We start from the raw sequence: 25,516 nt of genomic DNA on the forward strand, positions 1-25,516 counted from the left end.
ACTTGAGCAGGTTTCATCATTTCAACATTCTTTTCCATTAAAAACAATTTTTATACAACATATTTGACCATATTCTTTTTCCTCCTCCAATTCCTCCCACATCTCCCCATCTAGCTCAGCATTCTTACAGTGGTCCAAATAAATGAGGATTAATAAGGGACTCAGGTATGACAGCCCATAACTGTAATCCCTGTACTCAGGAAGCTGAGGCAGGAGGATTATATGTTTGGAGCAAGCCTGAGGCTTACTCTGTCTCAAGAAAAAAAAAAAAAAAGAGCCGGGCAGTGGTGGCGCACACCTTTAATCCCAGCACTTGGGAGGCAGAGGCAGGTGGATTTCTGAGTTCGAGACCAGCCTGGTCTACAGAGTGAGTTCCAGGACAGCCAGGGCTACACAGAGAAACCCTGTCTCAAAAAACTTAAAAACAAAAACAAAAACAAAACAGAAATTAAGCATGGTCCTTCAGGCTGGTTCAGGTGGCCTATCTCATGAGTAACCCTAGGTCTCTTCCCCAGCACTCCATAGACTGCGAGTGTTGGCTCATGCCTGCAACCCAAATACTTAGGGAAGAGAAGGCCAGAGGGTTGAGACTCCAAGGTCATCCTCAGTTACATAGGGAATTTGAGAGAAACCTGTATTATAAAATGAGGATTAGAGACTAGAGATGGCTCAGCAACTAAGATCTGGTACTGCTGGTACTGCTGTTACAGAGGACCCAGGCTCAGTTTGCAACACACAGGTGGCTCTCAACAGTCTATAATAACTCCAGTTCCTGAGAAATGTGTGCCCTCAGCAACTACCTGTGCTCACAGCACACATACCCACACAGAGATGCACACACATATCTAAAAAAAAAAAAAAAAAAAAAAAAAAAAAAAAAAAAAAAAAAAAAAAAAATTGTCAGAAATGAGAGAATCATTTTCTTTTTAGAAAAGTTTGAAGAAAAAATCCATGAGAGTATGACTAGAAAGCACTGTTTTAGAGAGTGGCAAAGAGTGGGGGTGGAGGTTAGATTGATTTTTGTTTGTTTGTTTGAGACAGGGTTTCTCTGTATAGCCTTGGCTGTCCTGGAACTCACTTTATAAACCAGACTGGCCTTGAACTCAGAGATCCAGCTGTCTCTGCCTCAGGAGTGCTGGGACCACTGCTCCTAGGTAACTCTTAATTCTAAACACAGAGAGGAAAATGTAGCTGTTGGACAGTAACTAGTCTTATACTAACAGATGAATCAAGGTGTTACTATTCTGTGTAGCCTAAGCAGTTTCCTAGACTAACTTCATCCAAGGTCACCTGCCACTGTGTTAGAGTCCAAATTGAAAGAAATCTATAATCATATCTGGATAAATCCTGAGGTTAGTTAGATCAGGAGTGCTCTTGAGGTTAGTGTTCTATGAAGGGATTTCCCCTTCCATATGGAAGTATTCTAATCTTGATGTTTGCAGCCTAGTGCATGGTGATTTAGCCCAGAAATGGAGCAACACATGTTTGTTTATATATATTGGTAGTTCGTCTACCCATAAGTCTGTGCATGTGCACCTGTGTATACCTGGTGCTCACAGAGGCCAGAAGAGGATGTCAGATCCCCTAGGCTAGAAATACAGATGTTTATGAGCCAGTGTGAGGGTCCTGGGAATAGAACAGCACTCCTCTGAAAGAGCAGCAAGGGCTCTTAAGCACTGAACTCCAGCCCAGCGAACTATGAATCTGAGGAACTGTGGGTGCTCCAGGTGCCTGAACATACAAAGTAGGGTGGCATCCAGCATGACTCCAGCTACTGACCTGACTGGGGAAGCGATGGAATGAAGAAAAGACAAACACACAGGAGGTCTGGGATTGTGTGGGCTGGGCTCTCTAATGGAGAAGCTGCAGCAGCTGGAGCACCTTGGTGTGCTTATCATATACACTTGGGCAGGGAGGTGGTGCCATTGTGTGAAGAAAAAGGGGGCAGGGTTAGCTAGTCTCTGTAGGAGCTGTCTCTGTGTATGTATGAGAGAGGGGTGAGAAAAATCAACACATTTGCATTCACACCAGGAGGGAAGGCTTTGCCACTTCCCTGAGCCTAGGCACAAGTACTATGATTTTGTTCTGACAGCCTGACAATTGTTAACTCTAAGGCCTAAGGCAGGGCGTTTAGTGGGATGAAATTTCCCCCTGGTAATAATTTTCCTTGTCCCTGTCATTGTGTAGTGGTCTCAGACCCCGCTAGCTTTAGCTGGGTTTAGATATAGAGGGTTTCTAGCCTTTAACCATTCTGCCCTGTGGCCGCCTTCTGTGTCTTATGACACAGCTATTGCTTGAGCACAAGAACAGACACAGAAGAAAGCACAGAGCACACTTAGTGGTACCAGGGTCAAAGCCACACCTGCTTTGCCATTTGTCCTCCTTTTGTGCTCCCTGCCCATTTCAGCTGCCTGTCAATCAAGAGGAGGCCCCTCCCTGGACTAGCCTGTCAATCAAGAGGAGGCCCCTCCCTGGACACCTGCTAGATGCTCTCCTCCCAAACTGGGGGAAATCCGGTGTTTGTGCGTAAGTCTCCAAGTCGGGGGTAACTTGCTGTGGAAGACCGGATGGACAAAGGCCTTGTGGGTCCTGATCACACATGATTTACACATGCTAGTTCCTCTCATGGAACCTGATTAAGTCTTGTTTCCCAGATCTCAGGTCTTTGCTCGGGTCTCCCTTCGAGATGCCTTCTCTGGCCTTCCATCCTCTTCCAGCCCAGACCCTTTTCTTCCTCTGTATCATGTCTTCAGGGTCTCCTCTCCACCAGCCTGTGAAGACACAGCCACTAGTTCAGCTGCTCGTTGTGTGAGGCTCTGCACTAGATTAGAAGGTAATAGAAACTCTGGGGTTTGTTCATTGCTGTACCCCCAACACTTGTAGCAATGCAGGGGCATGTCTCACAAGTACGGACTGGGCAGAGCCAGTCAATGTTTGTGGAATGAGCAGGTAGATGGATGGCTAACTTCTGAAGTGTCCCCCGATTCCTTAATTGTAAGATTAAAGCAACATTTAATTTTTTGAAAATTTCCTAAAATATGTTTTTTGATCCTTCCCCTAACTCCTCCAGGCCACTCCTCTCTCTCTTTCCCTTTCTCCTTCTCTTCCTCTCTCCCTCTCTCTCTCTCTCCCTCTCCCTCTCTGTCTTCACTCATCAAGTCCAATTTGTGCTGTTTATATGTTTTTGGATGTTCAGCCTTCTACAGAGTGTGGCCAGCTTCATAGACACTACATTCCTGAAGAAAACTGACTCCCTCTTCATCCAGCATCAAGCAGTGAACAATAGCTCCTCACAGAAGACAGATTCAGTTCCCAACAACAACATGACATGGTAGCTCACAACCATATGGAACCTCTCAGTTCCAGAAGATCTGATGCCCTCTTCTGACCTTCCTGAGCACCAGGCATGCATATGGTGCACATACATTCCTGCAGGCAAAACGTTCATATGTACAAAATACATACATACATACATACGGAAAATCTGAAAAGAAAAAGAATTTTAAAAATTATCTCAAAAAGTGGTCAACAGGAATTTTTCTTTACTCTCACTTGAAACCAAAAGAGAGGGGACTGGAGAGATGGCCAGCTGTTAAGAGCAAGCACTGGCTGCTATTGCAGAGGACCTGGGTTCAATTCCCAGTTGCCCACATGTCAGCTCACAATCGTCTGTAACTCTAGTCCCAGGAATTCTGATATCGTCTTCTGCCTTTTGTAGATACTCTGTGTGCATGTGCTGTACAGGCGTAGACACAGGCGAAACACTGTACACAGAAAAAAGAAAAGAAAAAAAAGAAACCAACATTAAGAGCATTCGGAGCCGGGCTGTGGTGGCGCACGCTTTTAATCTCAGAACTTGGGAGGCAGAGGCAGGTGGATTTCTGAGTTCGAGGCCAGCCTCGTCTACAGAGTGAGTTCCAGGACAGCCATGGCTATACAGAGAAACCCTGTCTCAAAAAAAAACCAAAACCAAACCAAACCAAACCAAAACAAAGAAACAAAAACAAAAACAAAACATTCCGGTCTGCTTAAAATACATTTTTAGGAACTGTTAAAGTCGCCACTAGGGGGAGCGCCTGCTCTTGTTTTAACAATAAACCAAACAAAATTACAGGCTTGACAAAATGACCACCTGCCCATCAAAATCAGCAGAGAAAATCAGCGCGAAAACACTTCAAACTTTTTTTTTTTGTTTGTTTTTCGAGACAGTGTTTCTCTGTATAGCCCTGGCTGTCCTGGAACTCACTCTGTAGACCACGCTGGCCTCGAACTCAGAAACACACCTGTCTCTGCCTTCCAAGTGCTGGAATTAAAGGCTTGCGCCGCCACCACCACCCAGCCCAATCCAGCCTTTTCTAAAGCTAACTTTAGAATCCAACTCCAGTTGCCCGACTGGGCAGCAAGCACCACCACCCGCTGAGCCATCTCACTGGCGATAACCTTGTTTTTTTCATTGTTCGTTCCCTTCTTCACTACTTTATTAGGAATTTTGCCAGCAAGCCCATCAATTTCTTTCTTTCCTGGGAAAAGAGATCTATTTAGGGTTGTTGGTGGACACACCTATAATTCTAGACTTAATTCAAACTCATCTGGTCATTATCCTTTGATTTATTTTTTTTAAAACTTACTGCCCGGTCCTTAAAAAATAAAATATTTCTCAAAAAAAAAAAAAACACTGAGTAGTTTTTTTCTTCTGTTTTTACAGTTGAGAGCTTGAAGAGTAAAGACATATTGTGATTTCTCTCTGCATTTATTACTTCCTGTGCCTGGGGATATGACTCAGTCCTGAACTAGTTTGCCTTGTGAGCATGGGGACTGAGTTCCATCCCTAGAATCCACAATACAAAAATAAAAAAGGTACCTACGGTGGCCTGGTGGGGAGTGATGTGAGAGATATGGCAGTGGATAGATAGACCTTGGGTGCTCAAGGCCAGATAACCTGGCCTGCCTGGCAGGGTCCAGCCCAGTGACACAGTCTGTCTCCAAACCAATGTGAACTGTACCTAAGAAAGTTCTCCTGAGGCTATGGTCAGGCCTCCACTTGTATTCACACACACAGAAATATATACACACAGGAACATGTACATGTATGTACAAATACATGCACACATATCACACACAAACTCACACACACAGAGGATGTAGCTCAGTTGCTGGAGTGTTCACATGTGGTACACTTGCCATCCTCAGGAGTTTGAGGTTAGTCTGGGCTCAAAGAGATCTTGTCCTAAACAAACAGCCAAGCAAACCAAACAAATACAACTTTATTGATGTGTGAGGGATAAACAAAAAAATTGTATAAACTTAAAACCCTGTCTCAAAAACAAAACAAAACAAAACCAAAACCAAAAACTAAACATTTGGTGGAGTTTGAACGTATTCATAGGCTTGTAGATCCATCCTTACAGTTGACACGACCTCATGTCCCTTGAGGCTTTTGTGTGTGTTTAAAGATAATGAACCTATCTACCTTTTACATAAACTTTAAGTGCATGGATAATGTTATGGAGGGAGTGCGTATGCTCTGCGGTAGATCGTTAGGTGGTGACATTTTAGTTGACCTTGAAAGATTTAATGATTGTGAGAGTCAGGAGGGAGTCACTAGCTCCTTAGTGGACGACCTGTGTTTGACATCAGGCCAGTGTTTAACCTCAGAAGGACAGCAGGAGCAAAGGCTGGCCCTTATTTGCCAGTCACCTTGAGGAAGCCAGATGAACCCGGATACTCTTCACTGCCTTGTTCAGGAGATCTGCTGTTACTCCTACTTCGAGTCCAGCCATGGGAAAGCTATTGTTGTGGGCTGCATTTGGGTGTTATTGATTTTTGTCATAATAGGAAACAAGTAGGGAAATTCCCCCGAAGTACCCAAGGTCATGATACACACTGTATAATTTAATTTCTCATCCCCTGTGAAATATAGTCTGTGACTAGTATTTTTTTTAAACCACAGTATGTAAGACTTGTGGGTGTTTCTTTATGGAGGACAGGTCACAATAAGGAGAGAGAGCGTGCGATGCCTAATTTGACCACTTCTGTCTTTGTTATGAGTCATATTTACCTGCTTGATTACTTTTGTTTGTTGGTTTTTGTTTTGTTATTGCTGGTTTTCCTTTTTACCTCTTTGGTGGGGACAAGCATAAAACCCAGGGCATTGTGCATGCTAGACACACTCTCTGCTACTGATGTACACTCCCAGCACAATATAAGTATATTTAAAGACACAGAGCAGGAAATCTTTGTTATTTTTACAAATAACATGGCCTAAGGCAGAATCAATTAATTTAATTGGGAGGGATTCCTATGAAAATGAAAACGGGGAAAGCAGATTGGCAGAGAAGCTTCAGACATAAATCTTTTTTTTTAAAGATTTATTTGTTTTATGTATATGAGTACACTGTAATTATCTTCAGACACACTAGAAGAGGGCATCGGATCCCATTACAGATGGTTGTGAGCCACCATGTGGTTGCTGGGAATTGAACTCAGGACCTCTGAAAGAACAGTCAGTACTCTTAACCTCTGAGCCATCTAAGTCTTATTACAGGTAAGTTTCAGTCCATGGACTGGCTACTGTGTTGTGTAATCCCAGCACTGGGCAAGGACAGGAAAATCAGGAAGATCCCTGCAGCCCCTGATGAGGCAGGCCATCTAGGTTCGAGTTCCATGAGAGAGCCTGCCTCAAAAAATACTGTGGAACTGGGTGTGGTAGTGCACATCATTAGTCCCAGCAATCAGGAGGCTAAGACAGGTGGGTCTCTATGAGTTCAAAGCCAGCCTTATCTACATAGTAAGTTCCCAAACAGCCAGAGCTAATAGAGTCTGAGACTCTGTCCCAATACACACACACACACACACACACACACAACATGGTGGAGAAGCAGTTGAGGAAACATCTGACATTGACCTTCGGCCTCTACACAAGCATACATCACCCCCGACCCGCCCACAAATACACACACACACATGTTAACTCCCTCATACACATACACACAAAGTCTTAGTGAACCCGACATGGAGCTCTTGATTGAAATCTCTATCAGAGGTGTCTGTTCCTGCTCTTTGACACCCTTCCTAGCTACTAGAGACACTTTGGTTAGTCCACTTTTTACTGTCATGGAACATATAAAAATGTCCACGTCAACATGCTTCCCAACCAAAGGCTGAAGACAAAGAGATGTCTACTCAGAGATAAAGTCATCCTATTTTCAACCATGTACAAGTGATTGCTGCATTTCAAAACAACTAAACACAAACACACACCCACGCACACACTCACACCCCCACACTCCACACACACACACACACACACACACACACACACACACACACACACACTATATACGGACCTTCGATATAGGTTATGAGGGAAATTCTCCTTTCACCTTATAGATTTTGAGTTTTAATTTCTTTCCTGAGGAAATACGGGCTGTCTAGTTGAAAACTTAAAAGCAGCCAGGAGTGAACTGTTGTCAGGGTTTCTCTGTGTAGCCCTGGCTGTCCTGGAACTTACTCAGTAGACGAGGCTGGCCTTGAACTCAGAAATCTGCCTGCCTCTGCCTCCCAAGTGTGGGGATTAAAGGCTTGCGCCACCACTGCCTGGCTTGTTGTCTCTTGGTCCCAGTTTGTGCACAGAAGACCAAGGCTAAGCCTAGTGGCCCTAGAGATGACAATGCCAGCAATTATTTTTCTGTTTTGAAAATCAAAATAAATTATTTATTAAAATAGCCTCAAAACATTATAGTACATTCAAGGGATAAGATTTCACTGTTTGTGTAGTAAACTCTTAATTTTTTCCTGAGATGGGGTCTGGTTGTGTATCCCAGACTAGCTTTGAATTCATAAACTTTCTAATTCTACTTCCAAATGCTGGGATTACAGGTACAAGCCATCTGCCTGGCTTATGGAAGACTTTTAAGAAAAGCAAAGAGTTATGTATAACTTAGCACTTTTCCCTTTAATCTTTTCTCTCTCTCTCTCTTCCTCTCTCTCTTTCTCTTTCTTTCTTTCTCTCTCTCTCTCTCTCTTTTTCTTTCTTCCTTTCTTTCTTTCTCTCTTTCCTTTTCCTCTTCTATGGTGGTTTGAATAAGAATGGTCCCCATAGGCTCATGTATTTGAATGTTGGTCATCAAGGAGTGGCATTACTTGAGAAGGATTAGGAGGTATGGCCTTGTTGGATGAAGTGTGTCACTGTGGGTAGGCTAATCCCAGCTCTCAGGAGACAGAGGTAGATGAATTTTTTTGAGTTCAAGGCCAGATTGGTCTATAGAGTGAGTTTGAGGGACAGCCAGGGCTATACAAACCCTACCCACTGCCCCCACCCAAAAAAGTCCAAGTGAATCACAGTGTTCCTCTCTTTCTTCCTGCTGCCTGCCAATCCGGATGTAAAACTCCCCAGCACCATGTCTGCCTGCCATCATGATCCCCTCCATGATGACAATGGACTAATCTTCTGAAAGTATAAAGCAGCCCCAATTGAATGCTTTCCTTTGTAAGAGTGGCCATGCCACGCTGCTCTTCAGATCCATAGGACACTGAGACACCTTCTCTCTGATCTTTTTCCCCTCCTCCTTCTAATCTTTTATCAGTTTATTACAGATCCTAATCTTACTCCCAGATGAAGACTAGACTGTTCAATTGCCAAAGCCCTGTTGCTGGGCTTGACTTGAAGTTCAATGGAAAAACACCAGGCTGTCATGCCCGAGACCTGGGTTCTGTCGTCAGCAGTGGGCAGGAAACAACTTTCCATTTTCTCACACAAACATCTCTCCCAATTACTTAACTGAAAGCATGCCAGTTTAAATATATATACAAATTAATCATATAGCCAAATCTTTTTTTTTATTAATTGTTTAGGAAGACAATGATTCTTGGTATTGGAAAACAACTTAAAATATTAACAAGAGAATAGTTCTTCCTACGTGTAAGTACTTGTCAGTCAGAGACCTCAGTCTGGCCAGGGGTATCCCAGGATGCATCTTTGAAAAGTGGGATTTGGATCTCATACAGGTAGAGGTCAGGTGACAGGGCGGGGCAGGGTGAAGCCGAGCAGGTGTGTGCAGTGTGGAACAGGCTGGAGGTAGAAATGAGGGCTCATGTAAGTGAGCTTGACCATAGCACCTGAAAGGGTTTTGGAAAAGACCTTTGAGAAAACTTAGGGTGAAGCATATGCCAATCAACAACAACAACAAAACTCTTGTTAAGGAATTCCGAAATGCTCCGGCTGCTCCATACACCAGGCATTCCGAAATGCTCAGCCCTGCTCCGTACACCAGGCATTCCGAAATGCTCAGCCCTGCTCCATACACTAGGCATTCCGAAATGCTCTGGCCTGTTCTATACACCAGGCATTCCGAAATGCTCTGGCCTGTTCTATACACTAGGCACACAGTGGTGAAGGAGACAGGAGTTCTGAAGCCAAGCAATATAAACTTGTGCATGTGGGTGGAGAACAAAAAATATCACATAATTTTTTTATTAAATATTTCTTTTTAATTACATGCTATGTGTCTGTGTATGAATGTGGATATGCGCACTTGAATTCTCTTTTTAATACTTGCCTTATTTTTTATTTTATTTTTTTTTGTGTCCGTTCTCTGATTTACTTTTTTTTTGTATTTTTTTATTAGATGTTTTCTTTATTTACAATATCTCCTTTCCCAGGTTCCCCTAAAAATATGGACCACTTCACGAATTTGCATGTAATCCTTGCGCAGGGGCCATGCTAATCTTCTCTGTATTGTTCCAATTTTAGTATTTGTGCTGACGAAGTGAGCACCTTATTTTTTAGTTTAAGATGTGATTATATATATCATTTGCTATGGTTTTCTTATTGGACACTCGTTAAAGCTACGTTCCAGTTCTGTGAAGGGAAAAGATAACTGTCTCTTACAGAATGCAAACCGGAGTCACCATCAGTGAGGTCAGAGGCTAAGTGACCGGCGAGCAGAGAGTGGAGAGCTGAGTGAGAGTGTGCAGCAGTCACTCCTGGCTGCATGTACTGCGGAGATTCGCTTTGCCTGCAAACCATCAGCATGTGACATATGACCACTTGGTAAACCAGCTAAGTGAAAGTCAACAGCGTCAATTATGGGTTAACTAACTAATTAATTAATTTTAAAGATTTCTTTATTTATTTTATGTATATGAGCTCACTGTAGCTGTCTTCAGACACACCAGAAGAGGTCATCGGATCCCATTACAGATGGTTGTGAGCCACCATGTAGTTGCTGGGAATTGAACTCAGGACCTCTGGAAGAGCAGTCAGTGCTCTTAACCACTTAGCCATCTCTTCAATCCCCACTATTCCTAGTCTTACCCACCCTTGTTTATTACCATGTAAATGTGTGTGTGAAGCATTTGAGCCAGTTGGGTTTTTAGTTTGTTTGTCTGTTTGTTGTTTTTGAGACAAGGTTTTTCTGTGTACCTCTGGCTGTCCTGGAACTCTTCAGACCAGGCTGGCCTTGAACTCACAGAGATCTGCCTGCTCCTGCCTCCCGAGTCCCGAGGATTAAAGGCAGGTGCCATCACACCCAGCCAGTTCTTATTTTTTAAAATAATAACATGAAATCTGAATGTTCTCATTTCATTCACTACTTTTATACACATGCTCCATGTTTGAAACCAGTAAAATAGTGGAGTTGAGAGCAGGGTGGGTATTTTACTGAAAACGAGGAGGAGACTTTGAAGTAATGTTCAACTACAGTTGTTTGATCGAGAACGTTACCCAGTTACCCATCGGCTTGGATGCGTACTGTCTGAATGTTGGAGTAAGTATGATTTGGGGATGGGGTGTTGTGGGTGGGGTTGAGGTGGATCGGGGGTGGGGATAGGGCGGAGCTGGAAGTAGGGTGGGGTGGAGCTTTGAGGTTTCATAAGCTACAGACCATTCGGAGTTCACTCTTAGCCTCCTGTTTTCAGTTCAAGATGGGAACTCTCAGCAGTTTCTGCCTTCCTATCTGCTGCCTGCTACCATGGCGGAATCTCATCCCTCAGGAACCTTAACCAAAGAAACCCTTCCTTCTATAGCTACCATTATCACAGCTCTAGAACAGTCACTAACAGATAAACTGAAACCTAATATATGAAAACAATCCTTTATTTATTTAACACAATTGTATCAATTAGGGAACAGAGTCTCTATTAGACATCGTGGGAACGGGAACTAAGGGAGGATGCTGGGAAGTGAAAGGCCCAGTGGGAAAATCAGAAGACTGGAGGAAGAATTATTGACTAGTCTAGCAGGAGCGCTGAGCCAGCTGGACAACCAGGCCTGCAAGAAAACTCATGAGGATGAGCCCTGGCTGCCAAAGGGTTGCGAAAGTTTACGGGAAACTGCTACTTCTATATCAGTATGGCCTCTATAGATCCACAGCCTCTCTTGGGGAACCTGGGAGCAACAGTGATCTCAGGTCAGCAATGGGGAAGATGAGCCAGCTGTGCAGGAAGAGACAAGCTGAGAGCCATGGCGTTCCTGTTTGCCTAGTGGACCTCTGAAGACCAGCGTCTCTCTTTCGCTTTTCCAAATCTCACCCATTCCTCATAAGCTAACTCTGAGAAGCACACCGAAAAAGAGACTCCAGGAAATGCAGAGCCTGGTCCTACCAAGTTGATGGCACAGTCCAGCCAAGCATGGAGCAGAATCTACCCAAGGCTTTGAAAAACGAATGAATTCAGTGTGCCCAAGAGACAGAAAACTGAGGCTCATAGATGAAGAAACCATGATCAGAGAGACAGGCAGAGCCTGTCAGAAAGGATGTAACCATCTTTGACCCAGCTATAAATCCCAAGATTTTAGGCAAGATAATGCTTTTTGAGTTATTATTTTTAAAGGATCATTCTGCCTGCTGAGGGTAGTACAGAAGCAAGAGAAACTTCAGCATACAGGAGACCTCTGGGGTAGCCCAGGAAGAGGTCATGAAAGTTTAGGTTCAGGCTATGTAAACGTCCCTAGAAAGAACTGCTCAGGGCATCTCATTTCTCTAACATAGTCTTTCATCTATGTACACCTCTCTGTCCATGAGACTTGGGGTTGTCTCTGATGAGAGGCAGGGTGGGCAAGGAGGACCTAGAACTTTCTATACACCAAGGTCTATATGCATTTTGTCTCTCACAATGATCCTGGATGAAGAAATGAATGCAGAGAGATTCTACCCTTGAACCAAGGCTTTACAACTCAACAGTGTGCTCAGTTGTTCCTGAAATATGTCTTTAAAAAAGTCTTTGCTCTTTGGACAGCACCACCTGGCTGCCTCGGAGGTAAAGGCCCTTGGGGGAAAATGCATGCATACCGCTAGTGCCCGATGCCTGTCCAAACACCACACCGGTCTGGCTTCTCAAGAATACCTCAATTGTATGTGCTGGTGTTTTCGGTCTACTTTCAACCTTCCTAGAGATCCCACACGATGTATCTATAGTCCAAGAATAATAGCTATGGTGAGTTTCCATCACCAGGATAGGAATGCAATACAATCAACCTAAAAGAAGGGAAGGCCTATTTTGACTCATGATGGTTTCAGGTTGTAGTTCCTTTGCCAGGTTGCTTTGAGCTCACATGGTACAGTAAATCACAGCAGGCTTCATAGTAGAGGAGGACTGTTCACAACAGTGTATTCAGGAAGAAAAAGAGAATGAGGAAAGAAAGCGCTAGGAGATGCTCAAGTGAACATCCTTACTTAATTTCCTCTCAGCGGGCCCCACCCCTTAAAGGCTTCATCTCCTCCAAAGAGGTAACCACAGGCTGATAATTAAGCCCGAGAAACACACAGGAAAAGAGATTATGGGGAACATATCTCCCTGTATAACCAAGTCGACACAGAATGGTCCAACATCACAAGGACCAGCACCTGCAAGGGCTCTGAAAAGGAAATGACGTCAGTGTACCCCAGAGATGGGAAGAGAGGCTCAGTGCGCCTGAATGGCCAGAGAGACCTTCTCTAAACCTTAGCACCTGAGACTTAAATAATTGATTTGCCATTTGGGTCTCCACCATCCCTGCTTGAAGCTTCATGTCCCTTGAACAAATGCAGTTTTAGGAGAGAGAAGGGAAGGCGTTTTTGGTTTGCTGGACTTATAACTCACAAGAATAGCATTACTCTTGACAATTAGAGAAGCAGTTCAACACTACATAATTCTTTGTATTTTTGTTTAATTTTAAGTGTGTGGGTGTTTTGCCTGTGCATACCAGAAGAGGAAATCAAGTCCCCTGGAACTGGAGTTATAGACAGTTAGAAGCTGTCATGCAATGCTGGGAGTTGAGCCTGGGTCTTCCGGAAGGTCAGCCAGTGCTCCTAAGCTGTCTCTCCAGCTCCAACATGTTGGTGTAAGGTAGTGTGTTGGCTAGTCATATGTCAACTTGACACAAGCTTAAGCTCATCTGAGAGGAAGGTACCTCAACTGAGAACTTTACTTTATAAGATCGAACTATAGACAAGCCTTAATTAGTGACTCACCTGGGAGGACCCAGCCCATTGTGGGTGGTGCCCCTCTGGCTGGTGATCTTGGGTGGTCTAAGAAAACAGACTAAGCAAGCCAGTAGGCATCACTCCATAGCCCCTTTGCATCAGCTCCTGCTGCTAGGTCCCTGCCCTGAATTCTTGACCTGTCTGTCTTCTATGATATCACGTGATACTGAAGCATAAGTGCAAGAAACCCTTCCCTCCCCAAGTTACTGTTGGTCAAGGTGTTTCATCACAGCAGTAGACACTTTAACTGAGATAGTTTTATTATATGCCATGGAAGGTTTTGTTTTTGTTTTGTTTTGTTTGTTTGTTTGTTGAACTTAAGGAGACCCTTAAAGCGTTTTCGTGTCTTTATCTCAATTACCATCAACAGCATGAGAGAAAGCTAAACGGCAAAGGAATAAAGGATAAACAGAAGTCTCCTGAAGCACACAGTAGCCAAAGCGCAGACAGACATTTAAAAACCAAGTTTATTTTGAGATTTAGTGCATGTTTACTGATATCACCATCCTTTCACAAAATAGCTTCACAGCATCCATGCTAACTTGTTCCGAATTAAAAACCAGAATATGTGTATGAAGTCACACGGTAGGCATAGGTATCCACTATAACTATTTAGTAAAAAATACACAGTCAGATGCAAGGGCCATCAGCTAACTTGTTAGGAAACAGGTTTTTTTTTTTTTCCGAAAGCAAGTTATCTGGAGGGAGCTGGACAAGTTTTTGACTGTGTAATGGTACTTGGACGAGAGTCTCGGCAGCTGTGCTCAAAGCCACCTGCAGCTCGAGGAATGGCAATATTTGAGAAAACCATGCTAAAGACTGAACTTCTGCTCAGAGACATTCTGTTCTATTTAGCTCATTGGACCCCCTCTCCAGGGCAGTTTCCAGCTCCCACCCAGGCTAACTTGGCCCCATCCACGCTTCCACTAACAGAATTTACTATTTCCTGTAGCTCTTGGGTCCTTTAAAAATATCTCTGTAAAGATTTTTACTTGGCATCTTAAATTATGTGTGTATGTCATGTGGGCCTGTGTACATCTGTGCAATGCTTGCAAAGACCAGAAGAGAGAAATGGATCCCCTGGAGCTGGAGTTACAGGTGGTCGCAAGGCTCATGTGTGGGTGCTGGGAATGGAACTCTGGACATCTCTCCAGCCCCAAACTTTCCATTTCACCACTCCTTGACTGATGTGGCAATCAATATAATCATACACTGGGAGTTCTTCAATGAGGGAGGGGAGATGGCAAGGAAATTCATATTCACCTAAGGTAAACTTGTTAAAGGATTTGGCAGCTATTTTGTTGACTTCTAGAAAGCTTGTCCTGATCAAGAATGATAGTAGAGGAATTTTGTTTGAGTGAGGAAAGGTCTAGTATTTGCCAATCAGTCAAACCTGTCTTCGACATAAGCTTATGTTTCTAGATGGCCTGTGTATTTTTCAAGCAGTCCCAAATATCCACAAATGTCTTAAACATGTGATTCCTGTTTGTTAAAGACATTAGCCTCCTGTTACAAGGTAAGGCTTCTTGTTCACTCAAGCTGGCTTATGCATTGAGGATCCCTGAAGATAATAAGAAAGCTAGGTAATCTAAGGAAGGGAGGGAGGGGAGGAGGGAGGGACAGAGGGAAGGAAAGAAAGAAGGAGAGAAGGAAGGGAGGAAGGCAGGTGTAGTAGCACACACTTATAATCCTAGCATTTAGGAGGCAGCAGAATGTAGATATATGTGAATTCAAGGCCAGCCTTTTCTACTTTGTGAGGATAGCCAGATGATAAACTCTGTCTTAAAAGAATTAGTAAGCAAGCAAGAAAGCAAGGAGGCCAAGGGTTAGTTAGGCAATACAGAGATTGGCCAATGCCCGGTGTGTAACAGCCCTTCCACCTCTCACACATACAATTAGGAAATTATCCAAAACCAAGTTCTTGTAGGCACTGTGGAAGATTTAGGGGAAATAATCCATGGCCCCTACACTCAAAAAACAATCTCATTGGAAGGAAAAAAACAAACCAACAAACAAAATCTAATTAGATAACAGTGAAGTATTTCCTCATGAAACATTGAGCAATAAGTGAAATAAATTTAAGAGAATTTGAGTAGCCAGAAAATGTTCTTTAAACTGGTTAATTTTTTGCACTGTTAGTGATTGACTCCAGAACCTGGTCCATACAACACCAAGTGTTCTGCCATTAAGCTACATCCACAACCTTTTAGGATAGTTTTATTTAAGAGACAAACTTAGAATAAGCTTTGAAGATGGGATCAAGTTAATGATGAAATCTCATGATCTCAAAAGCTACATGGAAGGTTCTGAAAGCCAACTCTGGTGGCCTCCATTATAGAACCCCAAAACCATTAGCACCTATCTCTGAGACACACTTTGTGTGGGGGTCTCTAGGCTGACCCAAATGCAGCTGTGGATGGCCTGTCCAGCTTGGTGAAGTCTATCTAGCTCACCAGCAAACAGACAGGCCTGGGGCTTGGTGACGTGAGCCTCAGAGACTCCGGAGGCTGTGAGAAATGGAAGCCAGACAGCTGTTGTGCATGGGATAACTGTGTGTGGACACTTGCCCAGATTTGATATTATCGTGACTGTGCTCAAGGGCTTGATGAAATTTTGTTGGCTGTGTAGAACAAAGATAGTTTTTGCCTCTAGCAATTCTTACTATTTGAGTTTTACAATTAACTTCTTAGCTTTAGTTATAATATTAAATTCACGCTTTATGTTTTGTAGTTAGTGTATTAAAGCTTATGCATTAAAGGCTGCTCCACCAGGGAAGGCTTTTCAGTACGATCTAAAAGCCGTTTAGACACCGAGCGCTTGTTGGGTAAAGTGGTCTCTTAAGTAGTCTTCTTTGAATAAGGACTTTGGGGTGTTTTAGGTTTTCTGTTTTTCTTGTTCTTTTGATGTTTTTTCCCCCTCTTTTGCTTTTTCTTTTGGCTTATCTGCAAGAAATGAGAAAAAGGCAATGCTTTCTAATGTTGTAATTTCTCCCCCTTGGGATGGTCCAGCTCCTCCTGAGTGTGATCATTCCTTGTCCCCAGAGCCAGCTGGCCTCATTGTCTGCTGCCCCTACATCAAAGAAGCTACAGCTCCCTCTTTGCTTGTTTGTCTGTTTTTCCGGCATCTTGCTGTCTTCCATCCTCTCCCTTCATCACCTACCTGGGCCAAACACAGCCTTTTGGGGCTGACTGGTACCATTATCACCCACTTTTCATATAAGCCAATGGTTCTCAACTTGTGTGTTGAAACGGATTTGGGGCACATATCAGATATCCTGCGTATCAGGTATTTACATTATGATTCTTAACAGTAGCAAAAGTTGCAGTTATGAAGTAGCAACAATATAACTTTATGGTTGGAGGTCACCTCAACACGAGGGACTGTATTAAAGGGTCTCAGCATTAGGAAGGTTGAGAACCACTGAAAATGGACAAGGCTGACTGAGCGTGTAGCCTGAAGCTTAACAACTCAGACCTAGGGCAGACGCAGGAGTCAGGTGGGGGGACGCAAGCTCCCCACCCCATACTCCATGGCTCTTCTCAAACCCAGCTCCTTAGCTATCGCGCAGTTCTTCCCACTTTGTCCTTGGCTCCTTTCCCATCCCAATCCCTTTGTTCTCTGCATTTAAATTCCATTTCCATTAGTTCAGGCTCACTGAATACACCTTACTCCACTTGAAACCACCAACGCCCACACTGTACCTAATTAACTGCCTGGTAAATATCTCATCCTCAAAAATACAGATCAGTGGTCACTTGATAGAAGAAGTCTACCTTAATACTTTCTGCACTGTCTCTTGGCCAGGTCAATCACCCTTTCCTTGGTAGTCCTCAAGGTTCTTGTGCATACACTGTTCTAAATGTCTCCCAACAAGTATGTTGATTTTTACACATTGTTAATGACGATCTGCTATATGGGGAAGAGGTGATAGCTTATTATTTCTTAATCCTTAGTGTCTTACTATTTTATACTATTCAAAAGGATGGAAAATGGTGGGTGTGTCCAGGACCTGTTGACTTTCTGAGTTGATCTCTAAAAGAAAGCAATTTGGGTTCCTCCCCTCACCAACCTTTTTCTCCCATTCTTTCATCAGCTTCTTCACGTTCGCTGAATCTGGGTCTAGGCAGGTTTGATCTCCGTTCTTCAGTGTAGCACTGCCAAAGAAACACTGGTGAGCCTTCTCCCCAACCCCCCGGCAACAATGTAATAATTCTTAGTAGAAACAGTGAAGAAAAAAAAGCATGCATTTTGCTGAGTTTTCCAGCGGAAACCACTTAAAATGTAGCAAAATGTCTTCCTAAGATTAACAAGTAGATTTAAAAAAAATTGTAGCAAATCTTTCAGGAGAAACCTCAATTTCTAAATATTCAGTTCTCTATATATCTTGAGAATAAGAATAGCTATTCCATATAGAATCGCTTGATTTAGGTTGATATACATATGACCTTTGACACACACACACACATATATCTCTATCTATCTATCTATCTATCTATCTATCTATCTATCTATCTATCTATTGTGATACACACATATGGCATTTACCTTCACAATTCTAATTTCTAAGAGTCTTGGAATGGTGGCTTATGCCTGGAACCCCAGAATTCACATAGATAAAGTAAGAGGATCATGAGACTGAGGCCAGCCAGCCTTGACTACCCCACAAAGACTCTGTCTCAAAATAAAACAAACAAGAAATTCTAATCTCTAGAAAAGAATTACTAGGAAAGAATTAAAGACAATACTACAATAGTAATAGTTTGACAATAGTGAATTTTTTTTTTTACATGACCTTTGTTTCTAGCAATGGGTATGTGCTTTACAAATTATGGACTATTGATAGGATGTAGAACAGCTTAGCCACTAAAAGTCATTATTAGGGCCAGTGAGTTGGTGCAGCTGGTTAGCGTACTTGCCTTATACTCCTGGAGAGCTAAGTTCAACCCCGAAACCCCAAATGAGAACAGAGGAGAAAACCGACACTACCAAGCTGTCCTGATTGCTATATGCATGCTACAGCATGTGTTCTTGAACGTATAGAATATGGATTACATTTTATTTTGTTTTTAACATCTGCATGTGTATATGTGCTAGTATGCAGGTGCCCACAGAATCCAGAAGAAGGTGTAGGATCCCCCGGAGGTGGGAGTTACAGATGGTTGTGAGTTGTCCACTGTGGGTAATATAAACCAAACTCCAGTCCTCCTAACTTCTCAGTCATCTCTCTGCAACCACTCAGAAATTTTAAATGTCATTGTTAGGATTCAGGGTTAGGGTTAAGTAGAGAGAGTGTTCATGCATAGCCCGTGCAAAGTCCTAGGTTCAATCCTAGCACCCCCAGAAAACTAACAAGGATTGCATTATTAGAGAAAATTAGTTGTCATGAGAAACTGTCCACTGTTATTCTGTTAAGGAAAAAACAAATTACAAATGGCAACTTCTCCTCATCTATAGGGAAGATGTGCAGGTTCCTACACTCTCAGATGGTACCTACGTCCACAGATGCCTACATACCTAAGATAAAGTCTAAGGTAAACAGAGTAAGATATTAACAACAATAAATAATGTCAAGATAAATCAGTTACAACAATGTACTATAGTAAAATTATTTTAAAAAAAGCTTTCTATTTAATATTTGGACTATGGTTGACTTCAGGAAACTGAAACTTCAGAACTTGAATTAGTAAATAATATAATGTTTACCTTTATTGATTTTACTTTTGTATGCACATATGTATGTATGCATTACATATCAAAAGGAACACACATGTGAAGGAGATAAAGGTGTTTTAAAGGACCACATGCCTAGGGGTTAGGAGAACAGAATTATGATTCTTTATTTTTTTGTTCTTCTCAACCAATCCCAATTGTATTTTTTCTTCCTTCCTTCCTTCCTTCCTTCCTTCCTTCCTTTCTTTCTTTTTTCTTCCTTCCTTTCTTTTGTTTTTTTTTTCGAGACAGGGTTTCTCTATGTAGCCCTGGCTGTCCTGGAATTCACTCTGTAGACCAGGCTGGCCTCGAACTCAGAAATCCGCCTGCCTCTGCCTCCCAAGTGCTGGGATTAAAGGCATGTGCCACCACTGCCCGGCTCTTTTATTTTTAAAAAAAAAATTTAAAAATTCATTGAGAATTCAATTCATGTATTTTGATTATATTAATAGGAACATATGTAATAGGAATACAATTAATAATTAACAGGGATATATCAATTATATTTAATTAATGTTGATATTCAAATAAATGTTTTCTGAATTAGAATCCTAAAGAGCCTTAAAAAGGTAATTTGGTCTTGGAAACAATTTATTATTTAATGATATATCATCTTCCATTTTCAGTTTCCAGCAGAAATTTCTTATTTTGAGAAGGAAGAAAGTAAAGGAATAGACAGAATAGCCTCCTGCCCACATGAGCAAGTAAGCTGAGAGTGAGCCTCCCACTAAGTCCAGTGTGGGATGCATGCGTTGGAAACTTTTACTTACATGATTTCAGTTTTGTTGCAATTAGGGCTTGGGGCAAACTGTCTGAGATCTCTGAGGGATTTGTAGTGGATTGTTCCTCGGCTGGTGTTGATGCAGGAGCATCGTGGATTCCTTATGACTAGGGTTCCTAGAGGAAAGATAATAAACATTACTAGGGTCCTTTAGAATGACAGGTTTGACCCAGTCACTATTGCACCTTAGGTCATTTAGCGTTCTTAACTACATTATTTCACAACCTTGGAGGAAGAGGGTACCTCCACCATCCTTAAATCCCTACTGAGGTTGGGCACACATGTGCAGCCGGCTTCTTAAGCAGTCCCTCTGTATACTCCCTATGTACTAGGAGCATGGAATTGATGTAGGTGTGGACAGAAAGCTCTACTTACAATAATGGATGACCATTTCAACCCTATTCCCTCTCATCCCTACTGCTCCAAAATGCCTCTTTAAACCTATGTCTCCATCCCTTATTGCTTGCCTAGAGTCAGTGTCTATTTATGTAGGTTTTGCCATCATACAATAACTATAACACTTCTACTTTACACATGTGGAAAACACACTCTAGGAAGGTTCTTTGTCTGAGGTAAGCAAAGTCAAGAATAAGGAGGCCAGAGGCAACCTCTCTGACTTCTGACTTCTCAGTTGGTTAACCACAGACATTCTTATCTGTACACAACATCAGGTGGGAAAAATGATGCAGGAGAAAACTTAGAAAAGGATCTCTTATGCCACTCTCTGTTCCCAGGGCTTCGGATTTCATATCTCACACGATAAATGTGAAACAAAGCACCCAGACTCTCCTTTACATCTGATAAATGATTTCTCATTATTAAAATGTTCAAATATGGCCAGGCAGTGGTGGCGCATGCCTTTAATCCCAGCACTTGGGAGGCAGAGGCAGGTGGTTTCTGAGTTTGAGACCAGCCTGGTCTACAGAGTGAGTTCCAGGACAGCCAGGGCTACACAGAGAAACCCTGTCTCCAAAAAAAAAACAAAAAAACAGAAAAAAAAAAGTTCAACTTTGCTTTGACCCCTCCCTGGGAACTCACACTCCCCACACCAGGAAGGTGTGCTTGGCTTGGCAGGCACGATTATGACCTTTGTATAACTGGTCACAGCATCTAACTGCTTTGATGACCGAGCAATATTACTTTTTATTGCATGCAAGACATTCAGCTTTATCTGCTGGCCTGGCACGGCTTTTTACAGTGATGCATTCCTCAGAACTTACTAACTTAATGCAGTGTTAAACTCCTCACCTCGAACTCCACACTGATCCAGGAAGATGATGCCCAAGAGGAAAAGAGCGGTGGACTTCATAGCAGAGCTGAGTTCTATTGAGTCACTGTGCTGGAGTGAAGTCCAAGAATGTCTTTAGACAACATTTTCTTGCAGATCACATTTATTTAGGAAATCCCTTTTCCTTCCCGCCTCTGATTGGTTGGTCTCCTCAGCTGACCTAGAAGAACTAAATTAACCACAAACTTGATCGTCCTGGGGAAAACCCTACGCTTGGATCCCAGGGAATTTCTGCATGTTCTACTTCCATTTCACATAAACGGGTAGTTTATAGTAAGGGATGCGAAACCACCAGCAACCTCTTGTAGCCCAGGCAAAGTTGCTACCTGGATGCAGAATAGATTATACGATGAATGTATTAATGCCGTACAATGAAGGTTGGAGATGTGCTTCCCACATGGGACGAGATCCTCTTTACACTATATGGCGACGTTGATATTTTCTCATACTGTCTTTCCTGACAAGCCAAAGCTTTTTAATTTGTTAAGGGTAAATCCATTTTGTCTCACCACTGCTACAATTTCCTATCACTGTAATTTCTAGATTAGTTGCTAAGCCACAGCTGTTCTGGTCCTTGCTACCTTCCCAGATGTTTCACGAGATGTCTGTGGCACTCAAGGTAGGTCTGTGAAGTGAGAAAGCACGTTCATGAGCATTTTCTAAGGAGTTTAAAGAAGCTACATAGAGTAAATGGCATTCAACAGCAAAGAATTTTTAAAAATAGAGTAGATATGAAGGTTGCTGTGGTTGTTCTAAATTCTTGTGGCTGTTGAAACTAAAGTGAGTTAGTATGACAGTGAGAGAAATAATATCAAGCTTCCTCAGAGAATATTGCGTTCTGGGACAGGATGCAAACTGGAGGAAAGAACCACAGACATAAAACAACAGGATGAAGGAACAAAGCCAAGAACCTCCCTTTCAAAACAGGATCTGAGAAACAGGAACAAATAAAAACAAAAGTGCATATCTGCATTGGTGCTATATATAGTCCTTTGATATGTCATGGCCAGACAATAGTGCCTTAGTAGGGCATAATGAAAGCATTGCAATGAGACTGGCCAAATGCTGAATAAGACTGGCAAAAAGTATTAAAATTCTTTGGCTTTATTTCACAAAACCATTGAGTACACTCATTAGCAGAAGGGGAAGTTAATAGCTAAGAGATGCTATTGTTCTGTAATTGACTACACACATGTATAGGAAATTGACCATCTCCACTCAGACTTTCTACTCTTTACCTCCTCTAGAAATGGCTGGACAAGAGTTTCAGCTAAACAGTTCTCATACCTTCCTTTTAAATGTATCTGAACAAAATGAACAACTGTCACGTAAATGACTTCTTCTCTCCTCTCTGTTCTGCCAGTAGCTCTCTTCCTCCTCTATCCCTCCTCTCCCTAGATCAGCTGGTTTGACTGAATTGGAGGCAGTTTTTGAGTCTTCAGGTAGCAGGCAAAGCTACAACCCAAGGTTACATTAATCTTGGTAAAATAAAAGCTAAAAATATTTCCCAAATCAAAGTAAAGACATCTAAACAATCTTTACCAACTTTTTCATTGTGTACTCTCTTTCCCTATGGAAAAGCATATGGAGCCTAACTAAAGTTTAAAATAAAGAAAGCAAAATCAAAAGAAAATTTCTCCCTAAAGAGAGAAATGGAAAAATATACATAATATATATTATTGTAATACATATAATATATACTATATACTATTATAATATATGCTAAGAAATAGACTTTCTAGGGTGAGATTGAACCTTAATTGGGCATTAATCATTGTAATATAGTAGGGTTGTTGCTTGTTTGTTTTTTAAGATTAGGTCAAGGTCTCACTGTGTATATAGCAGGCTAACTTTGAACAAGCCATTCTCCTGCCTCAGCCTTGTGAGTATTGGGATTGGAGATTTGCATCCTGTGCTCCACTACTATCTAAGAGGTTTTGTTGTTGTTTTGCTGATGCTGTTGCTTTTTAGCCTTCCCAGAGTGATGGCTGTCCTTGCAGCAATAATCTTCCCCTATCCCTAAGGAATGTATGTTTTCGAATAAGGGGACATCTTATATTTACCTTTTATGTCATACAATACACACTTTTTAATAGTTTCTATGTAGATTAATAACACATAAGTAAAATGTTACAGAAATCACTTTGAAAAACAAGACTTATGGTGACTTTTGATAAGTTTATTCATCAGTTTAGTCCTGGTAGTGAGCGAGGCTAGGCTGGACCTGAGTTAGGTACCAGTTCTGCCAGCCTTGGGTCTCTCACGCAAGGCAATATCTCCCAGTTTCACAAGCGGTTGTTAAATATTAAATAGCAAGAACATACTGCCAGTGGGTATCGGTCAAACAGAGACTTGTAACTAGTCGAAGGGCGAAGAATTACCGACTGCAGAGTGTTCCGATCCTCAATAGTACACCTATGTCACCTCTGCCCCCAGTACAGGGAACATCCCAGAGGAGGGGCTAGAAGGAGCCAGAACTTAGGGAGAAGGACGGAGATAGTTTTCTGGACTGGCCCGCCCTCTGCACTACAACTGTTTATCTGCTCAGGACGCACTTCATCATTTCATCATACCTAGGGGAGGGGCTCCTGGGGCTCCACCCTTAACTAATGTTTATGAGTCAAAAAAGAAAACAAGAGTTTGGAGTAGGAGGGGGATTTCTGGGAAGAAGAATGGTTCCAGCAGGAGTGAGGGATGAGAGAGGGTAATGGATAGTGGGACTTGCCTAAAATTCAGTATGAGCATGTATGAAATTGTCCAAGTGTATATAAAAAGAGCAACCGCTGTGACGCAAGTAACACCGAGCCAGTCAGCAGAGCTGGTGGAGACTTCGTTCGTCTTCTTGTTTTTTTTTTTTTTTTTTGGTTTTCGAGACAGGGTTTCTCTGTATAGCCCTGGCTATCCTGGAACTCACTCTGTAGACCAGGTTAGCCTCGAATTCAGATATTCGCCTGTCTCTGCCTCCCAAGTGCTGAGATAAAAGGCATGCGCCACCAGTGCCCGGTTTTGATGGAGACTTCTTAAGAATGAAGGCTCAGCGTGGGCTGTTACTTTCTCAGCCTCTTGCGTCGTTCTTCCTTCCCATTTTCTGATTCACTGCTCGTGCCTTTTCTATAATGTGACCACTCTGCATGCTTACGCTGCAGCGTGATAATTTTACCCTATTTAGCATCCCTGCTTTAGGAAAGCCTTCCCTTAGCTCCATAAGCAGTCGGTCCTCCCTGCTGCAGGTGCTCACGACACCTCAAGGCTCATCTTCATAGATCGGATATAGTAAACAACGTTAGCTTGTGTGGGATACTCTATTCTCTTCTATTAGAGAAGAGTTTGTAAAGACCCACGTTTGAACATGAGGATAACCCAAGGCTTATCCTGGAAGAATGTTCTTAAAGCCTGGTACAGTAAATACTCAGTATAAAAGTTCGCAAGTGACAAACAGGGGCCAGAGCCTTGCTGGGCAGATCTGGCATCAGCCAAGGATTGAAATCTTAAATCTGTGACCTTTTCTAGTTGGGCTATTGCACAGTGCGCATGCCCAGCCAGTTTGCTTCCAGAACTTTCCTTCACCCGGAGCTCAACGCTCACTCTACGTGTGTGGCTGCTGGGGCTGCCTGCACTGATCTGCTGAAGAAAAGAAGCACTTTAGGAAGGAAAGGTAATACGTGCCCCGGGGCTCTCCTCTCTGTCCCTACCATTCCTCTGCCTCCTGGCTCGAGGAAGCCATTTTCCCTAAGAAGCAAAGCGGAGACTCAACGACCCTGGGGATGCCAGGAGCCCCGCATGCGGCTTTCACAGGAGGTTTGGCGAGGTCGGAGGGAGCAATGCCTCCAGAAGCCTAGCTCATGGTGTGGAGGCCGCAGGGCTCAGGAATATCCCTCGAGGGCAGCTGCGATGACCCAGAGGCAGGCCCATTGGGTAGGAGCTGGTGTTGAGGTTGGTCAGAGCCTCCAGGTACTGATCCCCTTAACCCAGGATGTCCTGAGCCCCTGAACCCCAGAGCCTTGGAGATCCTGAACCCCTGAACCTCAGAGCCTAGGCTCCCTCCCGCCTGCAAGGGCTCCTTCCTCCCTTAACAATGGAAATATCTTTCCAGGGTAAAATGCTTCTTGGATCAACCTGGGCCCTTAGGCTAAAGATAGACCAGTTTGGGTTCAGGCATTGTAAGACATTTGGTTTCCAGACTCCATTTTTGGCAAGTTTCACGCTAGCTGGCAGAGGAAATGTGATATAGACTGGAGAGAAAGAAGAGAGAAAAATCCCACAGAGACCGTGTTTATG

General features: G+C 42.8%; 2 protein-coding genes and 1 non-coding gene across 9 annotated transcripts in view; 1 reads left to right on the plus strand and 2 right to left on the minus strand.

The window, feature by feature from the left end:
* Positions 1-9,668: 9,668 nt before the first annotated feature.
* LOC116071567 lies at positions 9,669-9,775 on the minus strand. Its single transcript, XR_004110977.1, has one exon. It is a non-coding gene; the product is annotated as a U6 spliceosomal RNA (small nuclear RNA).
* Positions 9,776-13,909: 4,134 nt separating this feature from the next.
* Cxcl9 (C-X-C motif chemokine ligand 9) lies at positions 13,910-21,356 on the minus strand. The gene is made up of 4 exons (XM_031342109.1): positions 21,199-21,356; positions 19,940-20,066; positions 17,530-17,614; positions 13,910-16,402 (listed from the first exon to the last, which is right to left on the minus strand). The coding sequence occupies exons 1-4, from the start codon at positions 21,257-21,259 to the stop codon at positions 16,298-16,300; spliced, it is 378 nt and encodes a 125-aa protein (XP_031197969.1). The 5' UTR covers positions 21,260-21,356; the 3' UTR covers positions 13,910-16,297.
* Positions 21,357-24,801: 3,445 nt separating this feature from the next.
* The window catches only part of Art3 (ADP-ribosyltransferase 3), an 82,581-nt gene continuing 81,866 nt past the window's right edge, over positions 24,802-25,516 (plus strand). For 6 of the 7 annotated variants that reach the window (XM_031391004.1, XM_031391008.1, XM_031391009.1 and 3 more), the window contains exon 1: positions 24,802-24,893. The gene's annotated coding sequence lies outside the window, so the exon portion shown is untranslated. The remainder of the gene's footprint in view (positions 24,894-25,516) is intronic. The other variant, XM_031391006.1, reaches the window with a different exon arrangement.

Source organism: Mastomys coucha, unplaced genomic scaffold (genome assembly GCF_008632895.1).
Source record: "Mastomys coucha isolate ucsf_1 unplaced genomic scaffold, UCSF_Mcou_1 pScaffold22, whole genome shotgun sequence".
NCBI lineage: Eukaryota > Metazoa > Chordata > Mammalia > Rodentia > Muridae > Mastomys > Mastomys coucha.

Bases quoted from the DNA above. Each gene is read 5' to 3' on its own strand.
- Cxcl9 (XM_031342109.1), bottom strand. From the start codon at position 21,259: ATGAAGTCCACCGCTCTTTTCCTCTTGGGCATCATCTTCCTGGATCAG. The intron at 17,615-19,939 runs GTAAGTAAAAGT...TTTCTTTGGCAG, and splicing joins TGCAACAAAACTGAAATCAT to TGCTACACTGAAGAACGGAG. The intron at 16,403-17,529 runs GTTGGTGAGGGG...CATTTCTTGCAG, and splicing joins TGAAAGAATGGGAGAAAAAG to ATAAGCCAAAAGAAAAAGCA.